This window comes from Neovison vison, chromosome 1, assembly GCF_020171115.1.
Source record: "Neovison vison isolate M4711 chromosome 1, ASM_NN_V1, whole genome shotgun sequence".
Lineage (NCBI taxonomy): Eukaryota > Metazoa > Chordata > Mammalia > Carnivora > Mustelidae > Neogale > Neogale vison.
In genome coordinates, this window is record NC_058091.1 from 7,454,195 (window position 1) to 7,472,732 (window position 18,538).

Sequence of the window (18,538 nt, forward strand, 5' to 3'; positions counted from 1 at the left end):
GGAAACCCTCCCCCCGACGTCTCACTCCCCAGCCCACTCCGCGATGTTGATGGGCTGACTTGACTCCCTCACCTGACAGTGAGGTGTGCCCACGAGTATTCCCCCAGGGAAGGAGGCCGTTGCAGCCCATGCACACAGTTTCACTCTGTCCTGCATTATTAAATCAGCGGCTCACAGCGGCAAGACAGGGAGTGTGGTCAGAACAGAGGCTGTAGCCTTTGAACAGGATGACGCTGATGCAGACAGTTTTAACCCACATCTAAGCAAGTACTGTAATCACATTATCTGATGCCACAAAACCACAGCCGAGTATAAAGATACTGGTATGGGAAATACTTCTATCAAAAAAATGCGGAACATAACAATGCAGAAAGCAGCCCTAACTCAAAGCACATCTTCTTTCCTGGCTGAATTCAGCCCTGGCTAACATATCGCCCAGTTAAGGAAACAATTTAATGGCTTTGAAGTCAAAACATTTGGCTGCAGAATTACTTAGGAGAAACAATGACATATAGGTTGGAATTACCGTAATGTTGTTGGGTACAATTCTGAATTTACCAAATAAACAATTTCAAAGGCCATGGTTATCCCTAGTCTTCCCAGGGTAGCAACTGTGGTTCTCAACCAGGGTATTCCTGTGAACACAGAAAATTTGGAAGGAAACAGTTAGGGGTCTGCTTTCAGTAAAATACCACAAATCAACAGAAGGCATTTGCTTAGAGATTTTCCCAGGCCCTAAGTCTTTGCCAATTTAAAGCACAAATGACAGATACCTCCTAATATTGTAGCCAAAAATTTTTTTTTAAGATTTTATTTATTTGACAAAGAGAGAGAGACAGCGAGAGAGGGAACACAAGCAGGGGGAGGGGAGAGTGAGAAGCAAGCCTCTCGCTGAGCAGGAAGCCTGATGCAGGATTTGATCCCAGGACCCCGGGATCATGACCTGAGCTGAAGGCAGATGCTTAACTGACTGAGCCACCCAAGCATCCCAGTAGACATGATTATTAGTGCTACTTAAGAGAGATAAATTTTTAATAATCTCACTCTCCAGGGAATTCCTTTTTTTTTTTTAAAGATTTTATTTATTTATCTGAGAGAGGGCACAAGTTGGGGAGGGGGGGAGGAGGAGCAGACTCCCCACTGAGCAGGGAGATCAACCTGGGGCTCAGTCCCAGGACCCTGAATTCATGACCTGAACCCAAGGCAGAAGCTTAATGACTGAGCCACCCAGGCGCCCTATCATAGCCAAATTTTAACAGCAACAACCACCAGGATGAGAGCTAATACTTAGTGTGCTAGTCGCCCTTCTGAGCAGGGTTAGATGATGGGAATACAATTCAAGAACCATTTCTTGAATGGCCACTCGACTGAAAACAGTGTTCCAGGCATTGCTTTCCTAGAGGGCCTGACTGCACTGGATGTCTGTCTGGAAGGTGGTCTTCACTGGGGCCTTGAGAACCATTACTGCAGCCTGGTACCCATCTGTCCTCTGTCCGTTCCCACTCCCAGTGACAGCACACGGCAGAGCTGTTCCTGCCAGACCAGGAGAAATCTGGACAGGAAGCTGGTGTTGGTTTCTGAAGGCTAGCCAAGGCTTTGAGGACCAGACCCTTTGGAAGGGGACACCTATGCCTTGTGTTATCACTAGAGTGTATGTCCCCCATCTTGCTGCTTCCCCCAAGAAATCACCCAGAGGAGACGGCTTCTTAAAAATTAGTTGGTTCCTTCATTTAAAAATGAACTGTTTGAGGGTTGCATTGGTTAGATGAGGAAATTCTCCTTTTCTCCACAGTAACTAGTGGAAAAAGCCAAGTGTTCCTCATTCAATATTTTCTTTCTTTCAAGGTTTAAAGGAAGAAGGAGTAAACCATTTTTGCCCTACAAAGTGAGTGCTCTAAATCTCTTAAGGGTTGCGCAGTTTACGCCTTCCTTCTTCAGTGGCCACGGGTGTGAGGACATGTGACCTCACAAATAGGCTCGAGTCTGTTCTCCAAAGCGAAGCTAAGGATGCTCTGACTTCCATCTTTGAAAAGGAAACCCTTCCCTTTCACACCCCTACTCATGCTCGCTCAGCACGAAGCGGCTCTCTTATCTCCGTGGAGAAGGACTGCCCCTTCGTGAACAATGATTTTTTTTTTTAAGTGGACACTTAGGCATGAATGCAGAGGAGGACGGAAGAGAATCAAGATCAATAGATGTACGGGCAATCTCTGCAGAAGAGTCAACAAAGAAAAAAACCCCGAAAACTCACTAAACACTACATTGCCTAGGAGGGCGGCACAGAAAAAGAGTTTCAGGTCATTGCTGGGAGGCTCCGGCTTCTGACTACAGCACTGCGCTCTGCTTGCACACTGGTTGTGGACGGACGTCCTGACGGACTTGACGTTTCTCCCGGACGACGGCACCTGCAGCGCTCCAGTATCAACAGCTCCATCAGGGGTGAGGAGTGTCCGCCTTGCGCCCCTGTGCCGGGCTGCCGTCTGCTCGGGCACGGAACGGTTGTCAACATGTGTTTTATTTAGGCTTTGCCTTTTCACGAAGGCCAGGGAGGGGGACCAGGAAATGCATTCCGCCCCAGGCTTCCATGAGCAGGTGGGGCAGTGCGGGGCCAGGGAACGGAACGTGGCAGCTCTTGCCCAGATTCCCTGGGTCCCAGCCTGACCGGGCAACCTTTCACTGCTCTCGGGCTGCAAAGAACGCCGCCTGCTACTGGGGAAACAGCTTGATTATACAGGTTAAGTTCTTAAGTTTTAGGTCTTTTTTTTCCTACTGAATCAAGACAACTCTGTAAGGGAGTCCCCACTGACAAGTTCAAGGACAGTTTAAGATTACGACGGAGGCTGGAACTGTTTGCTGGGAAGAACCACACAAAAACCCAGAAACCAAATGAAAACACACACGTGTGCACATAAAACATGTGATTAGCTCAGTGAATACAGGTAAATGCCCAGTCAAGCGAGTACAATGTTCAGAAAACGCTGTCCGCGGAGGCCCGGGAGGAGCCGTGGGTTCTCCTCCACGTGGGCTGGACTCTGACAGCCTCTCGACTCCTGAGCAGCAGAGGCCACTGTCTGACCACACTGAGCTAGAGACCTGGGTGGGATGTGTAATAGCACACGAGAACCAGAGGCACGGAGAGTGAACCGAAAGCCGTTTGTTGGGAAGTGCAAAGGATGCGTGACTATCACGTACGCAAACAGAAACTTCCCATCATCCCAGTGATAAGCTGCCTTCAACTTGGAGCGGCGGCAGACACCTTTCGTGGCAATGACAAAGGAACACAGGACAATTGACAAATGAGGACTGAGGCTGGCACCCTCTCCACGGAGTCCCGAGGACACGGAAAGAAGGTCCCTCTGAACAGGGGTTGGGTCAAGAGACGGGAGATTACCGGGAGTAAGACCGCAAGTTTTGAAAAGCAGGAAACAGGATTTTAAAGAAACGCTATTTGACGTCTCCTCTGAATGTACCATCTGCTTTGAGTTCTGAAATAAAATGTAGCGAAAATTTGTACTAGAGATGTGTAAATTAAGGTACATTGGCTGGTTTTTCACTTAAGAGAGAAATAAAAGCAAAAGGCAGCCTTTCTGTTTCAAAGGGGGGTACTTAACCAGGCGGTTAGGTCTGTAGCCGTCCCAAACAAATCCAAATGAAAGACTCAGGCCAGACCACTGTAGACAAAGAAAACCTTCCAGTTTTCCGACTTTAATCAGAGTTCAATAATGTGGGTCAAAAGCAGTGAGGTTTAAGTGAACGTACAGCCAGAAAGGCTTTCTTTTTCCAGAATCTCATTCTTCAGGCCATAAAAAGTTGTGCTTAGTGGAGGGGAAGCCAGTTAAACTGCTCTCAATAATTTTAGAGCTGATTCCTCTAAAAGGCTAATCAGCATTCTCGGCATGGGCCATCCTCCTGTTCCTGACGTCAAGAATGACTGAGAGGAAAAGTCTTTCTAATGTTAATTCATCAGCCCAAGTAACCAAGTCCAAAAGCTTCCTTCAGGAGAAGGGCTGCCAAAGGAGTGAGAACTGCCCCTAAACTGTGGTTACTCACAAGGAGCATTAGGATGTGAATTTATTCTTGCCCATCACGACTGACATATGACTATCTGGAAATGCACAATCTGCGTCCAGAATAAGAGCGTAATAATTATTTTTCAGGATTGCTGAGAACAATTCTACAGCTGAAATCAGGAAATGGTATCTTTAAAATAAGACTGTTCAGATGACACGGAAAAGTCTCTACTTTGCCTAACATTTTTCCATATAGGAAAGTGTTCTCTACAAAATCGCCTGATTCCCGTTCATCTATTTACTCCAGTGTTGGTGCGGGCATATGGTCTAGAATGCTCTCTGGGATCATGTAGAACGCTGCGCACGTCAAAATCACCCCAATCGGTCTGAGCCCAGACAGAATCTTCCAGGGGAACGTTATACCATGAAATGATGGGCCATCCATAAATCCTTAACCTTTCTCCACCCATAAGTCCTTAACCCATTCCCTAATTTCATGTGCAACAAATACTTCTTACTCCATGTGCCCTGAGAACAGAAGACCTCCTGGTAGGATATTCAACCTCAAATGATACAATGTTAAAGTAAAATGGAAACAACAGTGAAGTCCAGCATCCTCCATTTGTTCCCCTTCTGCTTAAATTGAACACTATCGCCAAGGGCAGAAGTTATGTCCATCTTGTTCACTGCTCTGTTCCTACTCCTAGTTTAGTGGTGGCCATTCATAGATACTAAACAGACATGCATTGACCAATAGGTGTTACACAGATTGTCCAACTCTTAGAAAAATGTTTTAACTCAATGTAGTGGGTTGAATAGTGTTCCCCAAAGCCCATGTCCACCTAGAACCCAGAATGTGAGTGTATTTCTAAACGGGTCTTTGCAGATGTGATAGTTAAGATGCAGAGAAGACAGGGTCCTATGAAGATGGGGGCAGACATTGGGATAATGTCAAGGAATGCCTGGGGGGTTACCCGCAACCCCCAGAAGTTAGGAAGAGGAGCCTTCAGAGAGAGGCTGGCCCTGTCCACCCTGGGATTTCAGACCTCCAGCCTCTGGGCCTGCGAGAGAATATATTTCTGTTGTTTCAAGCCCCCCCCCAGGGCGTGATACTTGGTTACTATAGCCCTAAGAAACTAGTATAGTCGAGGAAAATGAGATCAGTGTAAATAATCAGTTCTGTTAATCATCGACCAAATCAGTAAGACTGAAGACTTTACATCTTTTTAAAAATTTCTGGTCTGAAGAGGGACATTTTTGTAATTTTATTCAAGTAGGGTTTGGGGACTTCATAAACCATCATATAATTAATAAACTCATCTGTAAATGCCTGTTTTCACTTCCACAATATTATGCCTTCTTTCTTGACCCTCAGATGATTCTCCTAAGAAAAGACAGTCTCTCTGGGGCCGACACAAGGACTCCCGGAGAACCCACCCTCTCAGGAACCTCCACCTCGCCTGCGTGGCACCTGGAAATAATGAACTTGCTCTGATTCGCACATGCCATGGGACTTGGCAGGGCTTCCCCATCCAGGGTCCGCTGTGTCCTGGGGCAGAGATGATGCGGGTTGTACAACCCATGCATCTGGGGTCACTGCCCCCTCTGCAGCAAGCTATGGTCATTGAGCAACCCTGACCTCTGACACATCCCTGAAATCATCCTCTCTCGCCCGGGGCCGACTGCCATGACACTGACTCCTGCTCTCGGCATCCCTCCCTCCTCACTGCTACCAGCCAACCTCATGCGACTATGAGGAAGCTCGCAGGGCCATGCCCAGGCTCCTGGCATGGCCCGTGAGGCCAGTCGCCGCTGGTGGCAGGCTATCTTTCAGCCCCCTTTTTTTGGAAACTTGAGCAATAACAGAGAACGTGTGATCCCAGATCCCTCAAAGATGGCTCATACTTCTGAGAGCCATGCTCTGCTTTGAAAAAAACATCTCTCCTATCCTTGCCTTCTGTCAAGGGGATTTCTTTTTTCTTTTATAAAGTTTGCTTATTTATTTATTTTTAGTAATCTCTACACCCAAAGTGGGGCTCAAACTCATGACCCTGAGATCAGGCTGACTGAGCCAACCAGGTCCCCCTGTCCAGTACCTCTCTCCTCCTCTTTCATACGCGCCTAGTTCTCGCTTCTGAGTGGTTTTGCTGACCACTCCATGCATAAGACTCCGTGTACCTATTTTTTTTTTTAATCATGTAAAGCCTTCAGAGAGCTTTATTTTTCTGAATCTGGTACAGTTGGCTCCAGAACAACAGGTTTAAACTGTGTGGGTCTACCTACGTGCAGACAGTATTTCAACTACATTACAGTATTTTTCTCTTCCTTATGATTTTCTTGGTAACATTTTCTTTTCCCTAACTTCATTGTGAGAATATAGTATATAAGGCATATGAATACACAATATGCATTTGTCGACTCTTTTGTTATAGGTAAGGCTTCTAGATAACAGTAGACTATTAGCAGTTCAGTTTCTGAGGAGTGAAAAGTTCTATGCAGGTTTTTGCTCATGCAATGAGTCAGCATGCCCTACCCCTAATGACAAGGTCTACCTCTAACTAATTCTATTATTTCATTTATCACAGGGAGTTGTGAAAACATTAAAATATCTATATCAATGTTTATAGCAACATTATCAACAAAAGCCAAGTTATGTAAAGAGCCCAGATATCCATATGTCCATCAACTGATAAATGGATAAAGAAAATGTGGGGTGTGTGTGTGTGTGTGTGTGCGCGCACACACGCGCGCAAGGGAATACTACTCAGCCATATAAAAGAATGAAAGAATAAAATCTTGCCATTTGCAATGGTGTAGTTAGAACTAGAGAGTATAATGCTAAGTGGAATCGGTCAGTCAGAGAAAGACAAATACCATATGATCTCACTCATATGTAGAATTTAAGAAACATAACAGTTGAATGTGGGGAGGGGGAAAGAGGCAAAACTAGAAACAGACTCTTAACTATAGAGAACAAACCGAGGGTTGCTGGAGGGGAGGGGAGTGAGGGGATGGGCTAGATGGGTGGTGGGCATTAAGGAGGGCCTTGCGATGAGCACTGGGTGTCCTATGTAAGCAACAGATCCCAAAATTCTACATCTCAAACTAACATTACAATGTATGTTAACTAACTAGAATTTAGTTAGAAGAACTTGGAAGAAAAGCAAATTTTTAAAAATGGAGTATCCATACTCCTTCCTAGTTTATGAACCTTCTGGAGTCAACAGTTGTCTTCCTTTCTTCCTTTTGTAACCCTGGTATTTTGCATGGGGCCAGCGATACCGCAGGTAATCAGGAAATACAGTAACCATGGTCAAGGACTGCATGCGAGCCAGTTGAATAAAAGTGATCAGTCATAACCGATATCACTATAAGCTAGACTCTGCATGACAGCTATTCCATCCATAAATGAACCTAAAGTGGAGAAAACAGAAAAATCTGTAGAACCAATCCCTACACGCAGAGTCATTACAGCACTTCAGAAGAAAACTGGGTGACATCACTATAGGTTGACCGGTACCAGGATATTGAGGGTGGTACATTTTTGAAGGACAAGAAGTTCCCCATTCTTGATTATTTTGATGTAGGACTATTTCGCGTTCTTGAGTGCCGGACAGATCTGGGGGACTATTACCTTCGGGTAAGAATGCAGTGACAAGGCAGGCCACCCCCGCCACTATGTTGCTTCCTGCGAAGGGAAGGCGTCGTCCAAAACGCTCAATGGTCAGTAAGATCAGGAGGGCCGCGGGCAACTCCACAACTCCTGAGATGAAAAAGTCGATATAGAGGTTGCCTCCTATAATTCCCAGGCGCATGACGAGTCCCTGATATACCACCGCGCTTGTGAACCTGGAGCAACAGTGAAAAACAATGGAGACCAAGTAAGGCATAACTTCAGCCTGCTCCAAAGGAAGGGGCGCATTATAAATTCGATACAAGCTTTTGAGCCCATCACAAGTCAGACTTACCAAGCAAACATAAGAATAAGTGTGCACTTCCTCATTTGGGGAGTCCTCACCAGATCTAAAAAGGATGGGTTACTAACCTCCTCATCTGTAACAGTGATCTATATAAGAGAAGCAGATTTCAGTAGCAAATACAGCAAGACACACCTGCATATTATAGATTTTCATTGACCAGATTCAAAGCCACCAAGTCAAATGATCTGACTGAATCGACCAGAGTCTTTCATGACTACGTCTTAAAACCTGAGAACGGAGAGTTGGATTCCTTCGCCGTCGTAAAAGGTCAGATTCACAAAGATATGGTTGCTGCAGGAGAGGCTGTTTTGAGGCAAGGAACAGGGGTCCTGTATGTTAATCTACTCGGACTCACCAGGGACAAAAGGTGTGTTTTAAAGTACAAGACATGTGTGCTTATTATTCAACTGGAGAAAACAAATGTAAAAATGGCATAAGCAGCTAGGATCCAAATGAGTGTTTCTTTATTAAATTATCAACCTGATGTTAAATAAGACTGTCTTAAACTCAAGAGCAAGCAGGGCCCCAAAGGTGTCCGTTTACTTTGGTCCATTTATTTGAATCAAGTGTCTTTTCGATCCTGGAAAATCCAGCTCATCTCTATTTGGTCATCCAAGAAGTTGGTCTTTTCTTTCATTGCATGAAACAAATATTGCTGGTGCTTATGATTTAGAAGGCACTATCAGGGAAACAAAGCCAAAAAGCAGGTACTTTGTCAGTCACCGAGGCTAAGCACGACACTGGATGAGATCAACAAAGCTTGGTATCTCCTGTCTACTTGCCCCAGGGATGGTCCCAAGCAAAAGAAGACTGCAAAGTCAATGCCTTTGGATCACCTTCTCTCCCAATACTGGAATCTCTTCTATCCCAAGATACGTATGTTTCACATTTTAACCTTTCCTAAATTGGGATGAATACAACTGAGCTGAAAAGAAAACAATACGTTTAATAATATGTTTCAAAGCATGGTTTTTCTTACTTAGTGGTACATAAAATGACGGGTCTTACAATCAATAGGGTCTTAGAGTCAGTGACACAAAACTAGTTTCCATGATAATGCCTGCGGGAGACTGCTCATTGGTTCTACCATCCATTCTTTCTTTCTCCCTTTTGATAACAGAATCCACCGCATTTCAGTTTGGCACGTGGATACCTCGACAAGTCACATCTTCTAGCCTCTCCCTCAACTACGGGCAGCCCTGTGATTAAGCTCTCAGTAATGAGGTGGGAATAAAAGCCATGTACGCAGGTTCTAGATCCAATCCTTTAAAAAAGAAAGGCTTTTCTCTTTATTCACTGTCTTCCCTCTCCTAAGGGATGGAAGGAGATGCTGGTGAATTAGCTTCTCCTTGACAGCCTGTTGCAGGTAACAGTTGTGGAAACAAGATAACTGGAACCTGGGTCCTGGAGGCAGTCAGGGACCAGAGCTGCCTTCTAGTGCTGGGCTGCTTACCTCTGGGTGAGCACGTTCAAGAGAAAGACACTTTCCTTCCTTCCTTCCTTCCCTCCCTCCTTCCTTTTTCTTTCTTTCTTTCTTCCCTTGTTTTTCTTTGGTCATTATATTTTTGGGGTCTCTGTTTCAGCAGTAAGTTGACCTGTACTCTAAATGAATACAATGCTTATGAAAATGTTCCCCAATCTACTTTTCTAAATTCTAAGAATTTTTAAGACCTTTGCCGCTCCAAAAATAAGGCAGAAACACCAAAAATGAAAGAACTTCAGGTATTACAACAACGTATCATTATATGGTTGGTTATCAAAATGTTTTCCACAATTACTCTCCTACCTTGTCCATGTTAAAATAATCCACTTCTGCCTGGGTGTCTCAGTCAGTTAAGTGTCTGCCTTCTGTTCAGATCATGATCCCAGAGTCCCAGCATTGAACCCCCCATTGGGCTCCCTGCTCAGTGGGGAGTCTGCTTCTCCTTCTGCCCCTCCCCCTGACTCGTTCTCTCTTTCTCTCTCTCAAATAAATAAATAAAATCTTCTTCTTCTTCAAAAAAAAGGTTCATTTCTAAAAAGCATGTAATACTTGTTGGATTCTGGGCTAACTACCTTACATGGATTATTTCATTTGATTCTCTCAAAATCCTCCAAAGTTATCAATCCTGTTTTATAAATAAGAAAAACAAGGCTCAGGACTTGAAGGGTTAACGGGAAGGCGGTTGAGCCGGGATCTGCCATCAGGCAGTTGATAGGGACCCTTTATTCTTACTGATCACATCACTGCTGAATGGATTCGAGGCTTTTTTAGAAAACTTCCGTGTAACTGATGGTCACTTCCTTTTCCAGGAAGGATGTTACACATTTGGCCAAAAAGCTAACCTTTAGTTAAAACATAATTTTATGGAAACATTGGATTTGACTAAAATCTAGAGCTTGAGGACCTTCAAATTCAAGATCAAAACTCCCCAGACTGAGCGCAGCTGAGTCCGTGGATATTTCACTGTTTCCCAGGAGTCTTTTCTTTCCACTCACTGTGGGTCCTCCGCGCTCAGACGTGGGTCAGCTTGACCTTCTCTCTCGGGAGTCCCGGGTCCGGTTGCTCTGCCCGTCCACACGTCTGTACCACTGCTCCCCGGAGCACACAGATGGTGACGATCTTTTCTTTACTAAAGCGGTATTTGCCACAATTTGTTACGGTTTCTCTTTCATTCCTTCTTCAGTCTTCTTATCTTCTCCTCACAGCTATGACCTCTATCGACTAGATAAGACTACAAATTCGCTTTCATTCTCGTCCCAGGGTCAAACCCCCAGAGTTAAAAGGAGATCATGTATCATATATTTCAAGATCGCTGGTCAGTTCAGGAAGATAACTTGACATTTCAGCACTTCTGTAGATTTTTTCAGTCACTTGCGGTTCTTAGAACTATCTCTACCTGATAAAACAGCTGCGCATCTCTTGTTTCTGTGGTATCTCTGCCAATGTCACTTTTTCTTGATCGTATCTTCAGGCTGGTTAAGTTACTACACAACCACAGAATTATGACATGATAGATTTTGACAAGACAATAGAAGCCTACTGGTCTGACCCAGAGGTCAGCACACTTTTTTTTTTTTTTTCTGCAAAGAACCAGATTATAAGTACTTTTGGTTTTGTGGGCAATGCAGTCTCTGTTGGAGCTATTTAACTTTGCTATCGCAGTGTGAAAGCAGCCACAGATGGATACACAAATGGATGGCTATGGCCGGATCCCAATAAAACTCTATTTATAAAAACGGGCAGCAAGCCAGGTCTGGCCCGCAGGCTGTAGACTGCCGTCTTCTGAACTAGAAGGTTAGTGCTGTTGGAACTTATAAATGATATTCTTATACCCATCACAGAGAGGAAGAAGTTGAGGCACAGGAAAGATAAGTAGCTTCCCCACAGAGGACCCACAGACAGTAAGTAGATGAACCAGGAGGTGGACACCCACGTCTGTATGTTACTAACCATTATGCTCTACTGTGTCTGCAGTAGGCAGAGTATAATATTTATTTTAATGTTGAAAAATAAGCTTGTATCATTAGTGATTCTCACAGGGTAGTAAGATTATGGTGGGTTTTACTTTCTTCCTTTTTGCTATAAATATTCTCTTAAAATTGAAATTTAAACCGAAAGGCCTTTTCCTAACAAGAAGAACTATAGCTCACCTTTCAAATAACGGATTTAAGTGAGATCCTAGTGTACCTTTTTTGTTGTTGGCTCTGTGTCATTCTCCTTTTCTTGGTCTTAATAGAACCCTCACTGTGCCTCCCGCCATCAGTTCCCATTCTCAGGGGAGCTGATTCTGTTTCCAACTGCAGGGGAGACCTGGTTGCCAAAGGGCAATTCTACCCCCTGTGCCAGTGACTGGGCACGAGACCCAATTTGAACCAATGAGAAATCGTCTCAAGAAAGTCCTTCACTGGGGGCACGGGTGCACAGTCGGTTGAGCACCTGCCTTCAGCTCAGGTCCTGCTCTTGGAGTCCTGCCCTCCAGCCCTGCATCAGGCTCTCTGCTCAGCGAGGATTCTGCTTCTCTCTCTCTCTCTCTCGCTCTAATAAATAAAATCTTCAAATAAAACAAACAAAAAAATAAAGTCCTTCACTGACCTTAAGTCAGCCGTTCCTGAAGGAATCTTCTCTCTCTACCCTCAGGGAATTAATGAGAAAACAGTGGGCCCAAGTAGAACTTAGCACCTAACTTACGCCCAGGAGGCCAACGTGTGAAGATGAAGTCACTCTGTCGGCAGAGTGGGGCGGGAGAAAACCACGGCTGGGACTGTTGACAGCCAGGTTCAGCCAACCCCAAATGCTGCTATTAGCCCTGGAATTCAAGATACATGAGCCAGGAAATGGGTTTATTGTTTAAGCCCATTTAAGTTGTTTTTCTGTAACTTGTTGCCTAAAGCAGAATTTTCTGGAGAATTCGGTCCAGAACAATTCTTTTGCAATAATTGTGTATTTTAGGCAACATAATATTGTATTAAAGAATTAAAATAATTGCTTGAGTGTTCCGACTTACTCAGTAAAAATATTTATTATTAGTCTTCATTTCAAACTTTTAAGATTGAGAATCAAGCTGTCACATGATCTCTGCTTTCCCAAAGCACAAGTTTCATCCCTAACACATACCCTTTACCAAAAGAATATGAGGTACTGATAAAACCAAAGGTAACCAAGACCGTAAAAGCCAATCTTCCCTGTCCAGTGAATGAAAGGATTAATAGTACATCCAAGCAAGTATGCATTTTGCCAATTTAAGAATAAATCCAGCTGGTTTTTGATTTACTGACATGTCCCCCATCGTGACGCAGATATTCTGAAAGATGACCCACTTTCTGGGTGACCGAAGACCTTGAGAGACTGAACGCCGTGTCTTGGGATGGGCATACGTCCAGTACAGTCTTGGCAACTCATGTGCTGTGGCTGCTGAAGCTATTCTTCTTCTACAACAACTCCCAGTTCTGAATTTTGAAATTAAGCTGTGTTTATTTTGTGTTGCCAAAGGGTTACCAAATTTCGCTTACTCTGAGTCAGATACAAAAGAGTAGAAAGTCTAGATCAGGGTTATTATATGTACATACGTCAGTTTGCTTTATTGAGATATAGCGTTCATACAATAGAATTCAGCAAGTTCAGGTGCACTTGAGCGAATCTAGACGGATGTGTAGAGTCCATGAACCACGACCACCGTCATGATACAGAACCGTCTCCATTATCCTCAGGAGGTTTCCTCCCGACTCGACAGTCACCCTCTCCCCCGACTCTTAGCCCCAGGCAACACCCCTCCCCCGTCTTCTCAGTGTCATTACAGTTTCGCTTTTTTCAGAATTTCATGTGAATGGAACCATACAGAATGTTGTCTTTTGTATCTAGCTTGGTATGATATTTTGTCGTATGTTTCTGTCATCTAAGTGGTGTCTGCCTGCTCCAGTTTGGAGCAAAGGAAGATAGGAAAGGCTCGTGGTAACATTTGTGTGTTTGGAGTCTTGTTGCCTAGTAATGTCACTCGTAGGAAAAGGGATGCTCACAGGTAAGCTGCGTCAGTCAGTTTCCTAGTGTTTATCGACTGAGCTGCCTGCTGTTTGTTCCAGCTGTCGCCTAACGGTCTTGCAGCTCTTCCAAGACTTTTGTGTTACATTAACAGTGATGTCGCCCGTGTTGAAAATGTACTTTGTTCATCTAACTGTGATTAATCTAGCAGCACGTACCATGCTTCCTGGTGCCTTTCTGAAACCTGTTTTCAAGTCGATGTTTTCACTTAAATTGCCAAGGAAGAGAAAGACATTATAAATTACTGTCTGTTCTAAATATGGTGCTCAAGAAGTCCCCTGATGTGGGGCTGCTTTCTGGCCAAGAAGGACAACGAGTCAGGACCGGGAGAGAGTCATGGGGTTAGAAAACTGGTACGTGACCTCAACTCTGCAAACCTTACTTCTCTCCCCAGGAGCCTGAGGATAGCAATATTTCTCACTTCACTAGTACTTTGAGATTCCACTGGGTCGCACACATCCACACGCCCGCCACACACAGGAAGAGCTCGTGGACGCGGGCAGCAGGACCATTGCTGTTTTGTATCATTTCAGAGACGTGTTAACTTCCAGATGATGACTCACTTGGCACTTCTTTATCTTTTTCATTAGTAAACCGTAGCTGACGCTATCGTGCCCCAAGGGGAGGTTATTTTAAAGATTGCTTGGGCGCCTGGGTGGCTCAGTGGGTTAAAGCCTCTGCCTTCGGCTCAGGTCATGATCTCAGGGTCCTGGGATCAAGCCCCGCATCAGGATCTCTGCTCAGCAGGGAGCCTGCCTCCTCCTCTCTCTCTGCCTGCCTCTCTGCCTACTTGTGATCTCTGTCTGTCAAATTAATAAATAAAATCTTTAAAAAAATAAAAAATAAAGATTGCCTGACTTGAGCCCCTCCGTAAAGAGAAGAATGTTCATTGTGCCCTTTTTTTTTTTCCTTTTTAAAGGAATGGATTTCTTTTTGTACTGGTTTTTAAAAGTGTACCAGGTATATTTTATGTCGGTTTGGCACTGTTGATCCCCCATGCCTTAGGCTGGGTAACTTTTCGCGAATGTTCCCGCAAGCGACACTTACTGAGAGTGGTCCTCAAAATGTGTGCAGTCCATGAATTAGCAGTGTGGCTGTCACCTGGGAGCTTGTTAGACACACCCTAGCCCAGGTTAGAGAATCGGCATCTTCCTTTTCAGAACATCCAGGGAGACTCGTGTGAGAAGCACTGATGGTCAAGGAATTGTCCTGCCTCAGAGCTGACTCCTAGTGTTTACTCTTCCCAGGCTGAGACGCAGTACAAGTGCCCCAGGCTTTAGAGGACAAACTACGCTCCATGGGGCCTGCCAGGGCAGTTGGGGGCAGCGGGGCGGGGGGGGGGCAACGTCAGGTGGGCTTGCAGTTTCATCTGGTTGTTCCGAAGAGGTGGATTTTTCGTCTGTTGCCATATTTCACAAGGAAAAGCAAAGCCATGGATGAGAAGGGGACACTTCTCTGTTCTTGAGTCCAATCCTGTGATGTAATCATTTTCACCAGTTTCCTACGGCTCTGTTCTCTAGAAGTCTTTAATTTTCCAGAAACCAGGGGGAATAAAATATGACTTGAGGATTTGGGGCTCACTGATCTGGAGGACCAGGGGCCATCTTCAAAGTTCAACTACCTGCAGGTCTTTCATACAAGCATCAGGGGCTGGAAGACGTCCATGAGTAGGAGGAATCCACTGGCAACTGCCGGGGGACCCATGCCCCCATCCCACCACATCACGGATGCCCCCATCAGTGAGACGAAGGCCGACACCAGAAGATCCAAGGGTAAGTGTTGCACCTTATAAAGCCTAGGCTAGCTTCTGGGTAGTCACAGCGCTACCTGGTATCCATAAAAGTTAATTTGTCAAACAACCCATAGTGCCTTGGGACTTGGTTAAAAACTTCATTATACTTTGAAACAAGAGTAGATAAAATATTTACCATACAGAGTTCATATTATAAATAAAAGTGTGTATTAAAATCATGATGCATATTTGCAGCTTAGCAAAGTAGTTAAAGACAAATCTCAGTCACCTAGACCAGTGCCATCTAATGAAAATATAGCCGAGTCACAGAGTTCGGTTTAAGTTTTCCAGAAGCCACATTAAAAAGGGTAAAATAAACAGGTAAAATTAATTTTAATAAAATGTTCCACTGACTCCAATGTGTCCAAAATACTACCATTTCAACATGCAGTTAATAAGAAACTGTGAAGGAGATCTTTTACATGCTCTACGAAATCACCATGCGATCTCCTCTTACGGCTCATCGTGGCTCAGACTAGCCACAGTTCAAGGCTCCGTGGCCGCACAAGGCTAGCGGCGACTGTAGTGGACACGGTGGCTCCCGAGCACCTGGGGTCCAGCCAGGTCTTCTATGAGGATGCGCAGAGAAGATATTTATTCCACTCGTTTTGAGTCTGGCTGGAAAGCGTCCCTCCCTGCCCCTCCCCAAGCAGGCACGCCGCCTAGAACAGCAAAGTGCATCCATCCATTTGGTCCCAGGAGGGATCCAAAGTGCAGACTTAATATTAGCAAAGGTTAACGGGTTGCAGCTGTGGGTCACGTGTTGGAACATTTTTTCATTTCTTAAAAACAAACTGAGAGAGTTTTTTGGGGGGGTGGGGGAGGTGTTAAAGTAAGAGAAAGAGAGAGAGAGAAGAAAAGGCACTCTCAGATCTAAAACTCTAGCCTGAGGAGCGCCTGGGTGGCTGAGTTGTTAAGCGTCTGCCTTTGGCTCAGGTCAGGATCCTAGGGCCCTGGGATTGAGTCCCACATCGAGCCCCACATCGGGCTCCCTGCTCGGCGGGAATCTGCTTCTCTCTCTCCCACTCCCCCTGCCTGTGTTCCCTCTCTTCCTGACTCTCTCTCTCTGTCAAACAAAGAAATAAATCTTAAAGAACAACAACAACAACTCTAACCCTAAAGACTCAGAACTTGGGGAAGGAAACACCAAGATGTGCTGTTAAGGGACTGAATTAAATTCAGGGAACCCTCCAACAGCATAAACGTCAGTGATGATTACTGAAAAAGAAAAGTTCCAAATATCACATGTTAAAGGACATCCAGAGTCTCACACTATAGTAGCACGTTCAAACACTCAAGATTTTTAGTTCTATGAATACGCAAACTGAGCATCTGTAAGTCAGTAGGTAGCCAAGGATTTTTTTTTTTTTTTAAATAGAGGGAAAAGCTAATGAGTGAATGAAAGGAAGTCATCCGATAGGTCCAAACAAAAGCCAAACCCCAGGTCCCACTCATCATTTCTCAGTAGTCTTCTGGATGCTTCTGAAATAGTCTGAATCAGAATGAGGTCTTAAACGTGACTGGAACAGGATTTGGACTCAGGCACGGGCTGTTCCCCTCACCGGCTGGGGGATGGTGGCCACTGGGTTCTGTTAGCTGTTGCCCACGCCAGCTCTCTTTCCCGGGCATTCAGGTGTTTGCAGGACGCCAGCAAAAAGGCAACTTGGCCCAGTTAGATTCCTGGCAGGTGTCTTTCTGCCCAGGCCTGTGGGCGTAAAGTGCTCGCTCCTGCCCCTCCTCTGGCTTGGCAGCCCTTTCTGTACAGGCCAAGGGCAGCCAGACGACATGAGACTCTGTCACGCAAGTGCCCAGGGCCACAGTGATGGGGCATGTCCAGGACAGTGTTCTCAGAGAGCCTGCAGGCTGGCACTGGCTGCCTCCTGTATTTGTGCCAGAGGCCTGGGTCCCTCTCCTCTTTTCCCTCTTTCTGCCCTTCACAACGTCTCCGCAAGCTGAGATGGGGTCCCTGCATAGCTCGCCGTGCTAAGCTGGGTTCTCAGGCATCTCTTCAGGGCATCTGTCTGGATCCTTGCCCTGAACCGGCTATGCCTGGGGAGAGGCCTGCCCGCCCTTCCACTGCCTTGATGGCCCTGGGTTCCTGGCATTTGTCCCCCTTGGCCTGGCCTTCCTTCTGCTCCCAAGGGGCCCTGTGGCTGCGGTGTCTCTGATAGGAAACGGGTCTTCATAATATCCACTGTATTTTTCTTTCTTTCTTTTTTTTTAAAAAAAATTTTTTTTTAAAGATTTTATTTATTTATTTAATTATTTATTTGACAGAGAGAGAGAGAGAGATCATAAGTAGACAGAGAGGCAGGCAGAGAGAGAGGAAGGGAAGCAGGCTCCCTGCCGAGCAGGGAACTGGATGTGGGGCTCGATCCCAGGACCCTGGGATCATGACCTGAGCTGAAGGCAGAGGCTTTAACCCACTGAGCCACCCTGGCGCCCCTCCACTGTATTTTTCCATAACAACTTTTAAAATTGTGTTTACGCTTTGACTAAACTATTATTATTATTATTATTATTTTACCAGTGATGAAGGTGAAACCTACTTCGTAGCAATAATTTGAATTGAAAAGCATTTGTCTTCCTGAGTGAGTGTTTCTCAGATTGACTCGTGTATTCTTAATCGTTCATTCTCTTTTAAAAGAGGCCCATGGGGTGGCACTCACTGGCACCGTCTGCGGAATATTTTTGCTTCCCCACCTCCCTCCTTACCCCATTTTGGGGGCAGGATAAGATTGCATTTCTTGACTCTCTGTGACTGGGTGGGACCACCGACCCAAATGTGCCACGGACTTGTGGGCATGTGATTGCCAAAGCAAGATCCCCTAGAATTCTCTTTTCTCAATAGTCCAGGCAGCAGCTGCTGAGACAACGTGGATTATAGGAGGAGGACCGTGCTCCAAGGAGAGGAGGCCCCAGGGAAACTATGGGGCAGAGACAACAGACACTGAGATTTTGGTAATGTTTGTTACACAGACACTTAGCTTATCTTGAGTGATAGTCTGTGGATTTCTCAAGCTTACCCAAAAAAACCTCTGGTCCCCACCTCCTCTCGACAGGAATTTATTATGCTAAGTCTTACATTTCTACTTGAAGTAATTATACTTAGACCATTCAATTTAAATTTGGAAAAAATGCAAATTTTACGATTTGTTTCTTACTTAGAGTCAATAACTCCTTTTGACAAAATCACACCGTTAAAACTTCTAAAAAGAGTCGATTCACAGACCTGGGG

General features: G+C 45.1%; 1 protein-coding gene across 1 annotated transcript in view; it reads right to left on the bottom strand.

Annotated features, from left to right (window-relative positions):
* SLC22A3 (solute carrier family 22 member 3) overlaps positions 1–18,538 on the bottom strand; it is a 91,646-nt gene that overhangs the window by 6,990 nt on the left and 66,118 nt on the right. The window contains exons 6-8 of the mRNA XM_044242763.1: positions 7,979–8,076; positions 7,645–7,859; positions 527–635 (exon numbers count right to left, since the gene is read on the bottom strand). Coding sequence (XP_044098698.1) covers positions 527–635; positions 7,645–7,859; positions 7,979–8,076 — 422 coding nt within the window. The remainder of the gene's footprint in view (positions 1–526; positions 636–7,644; positions 7,860–7,978; positions 8,077–18,538) is intronic.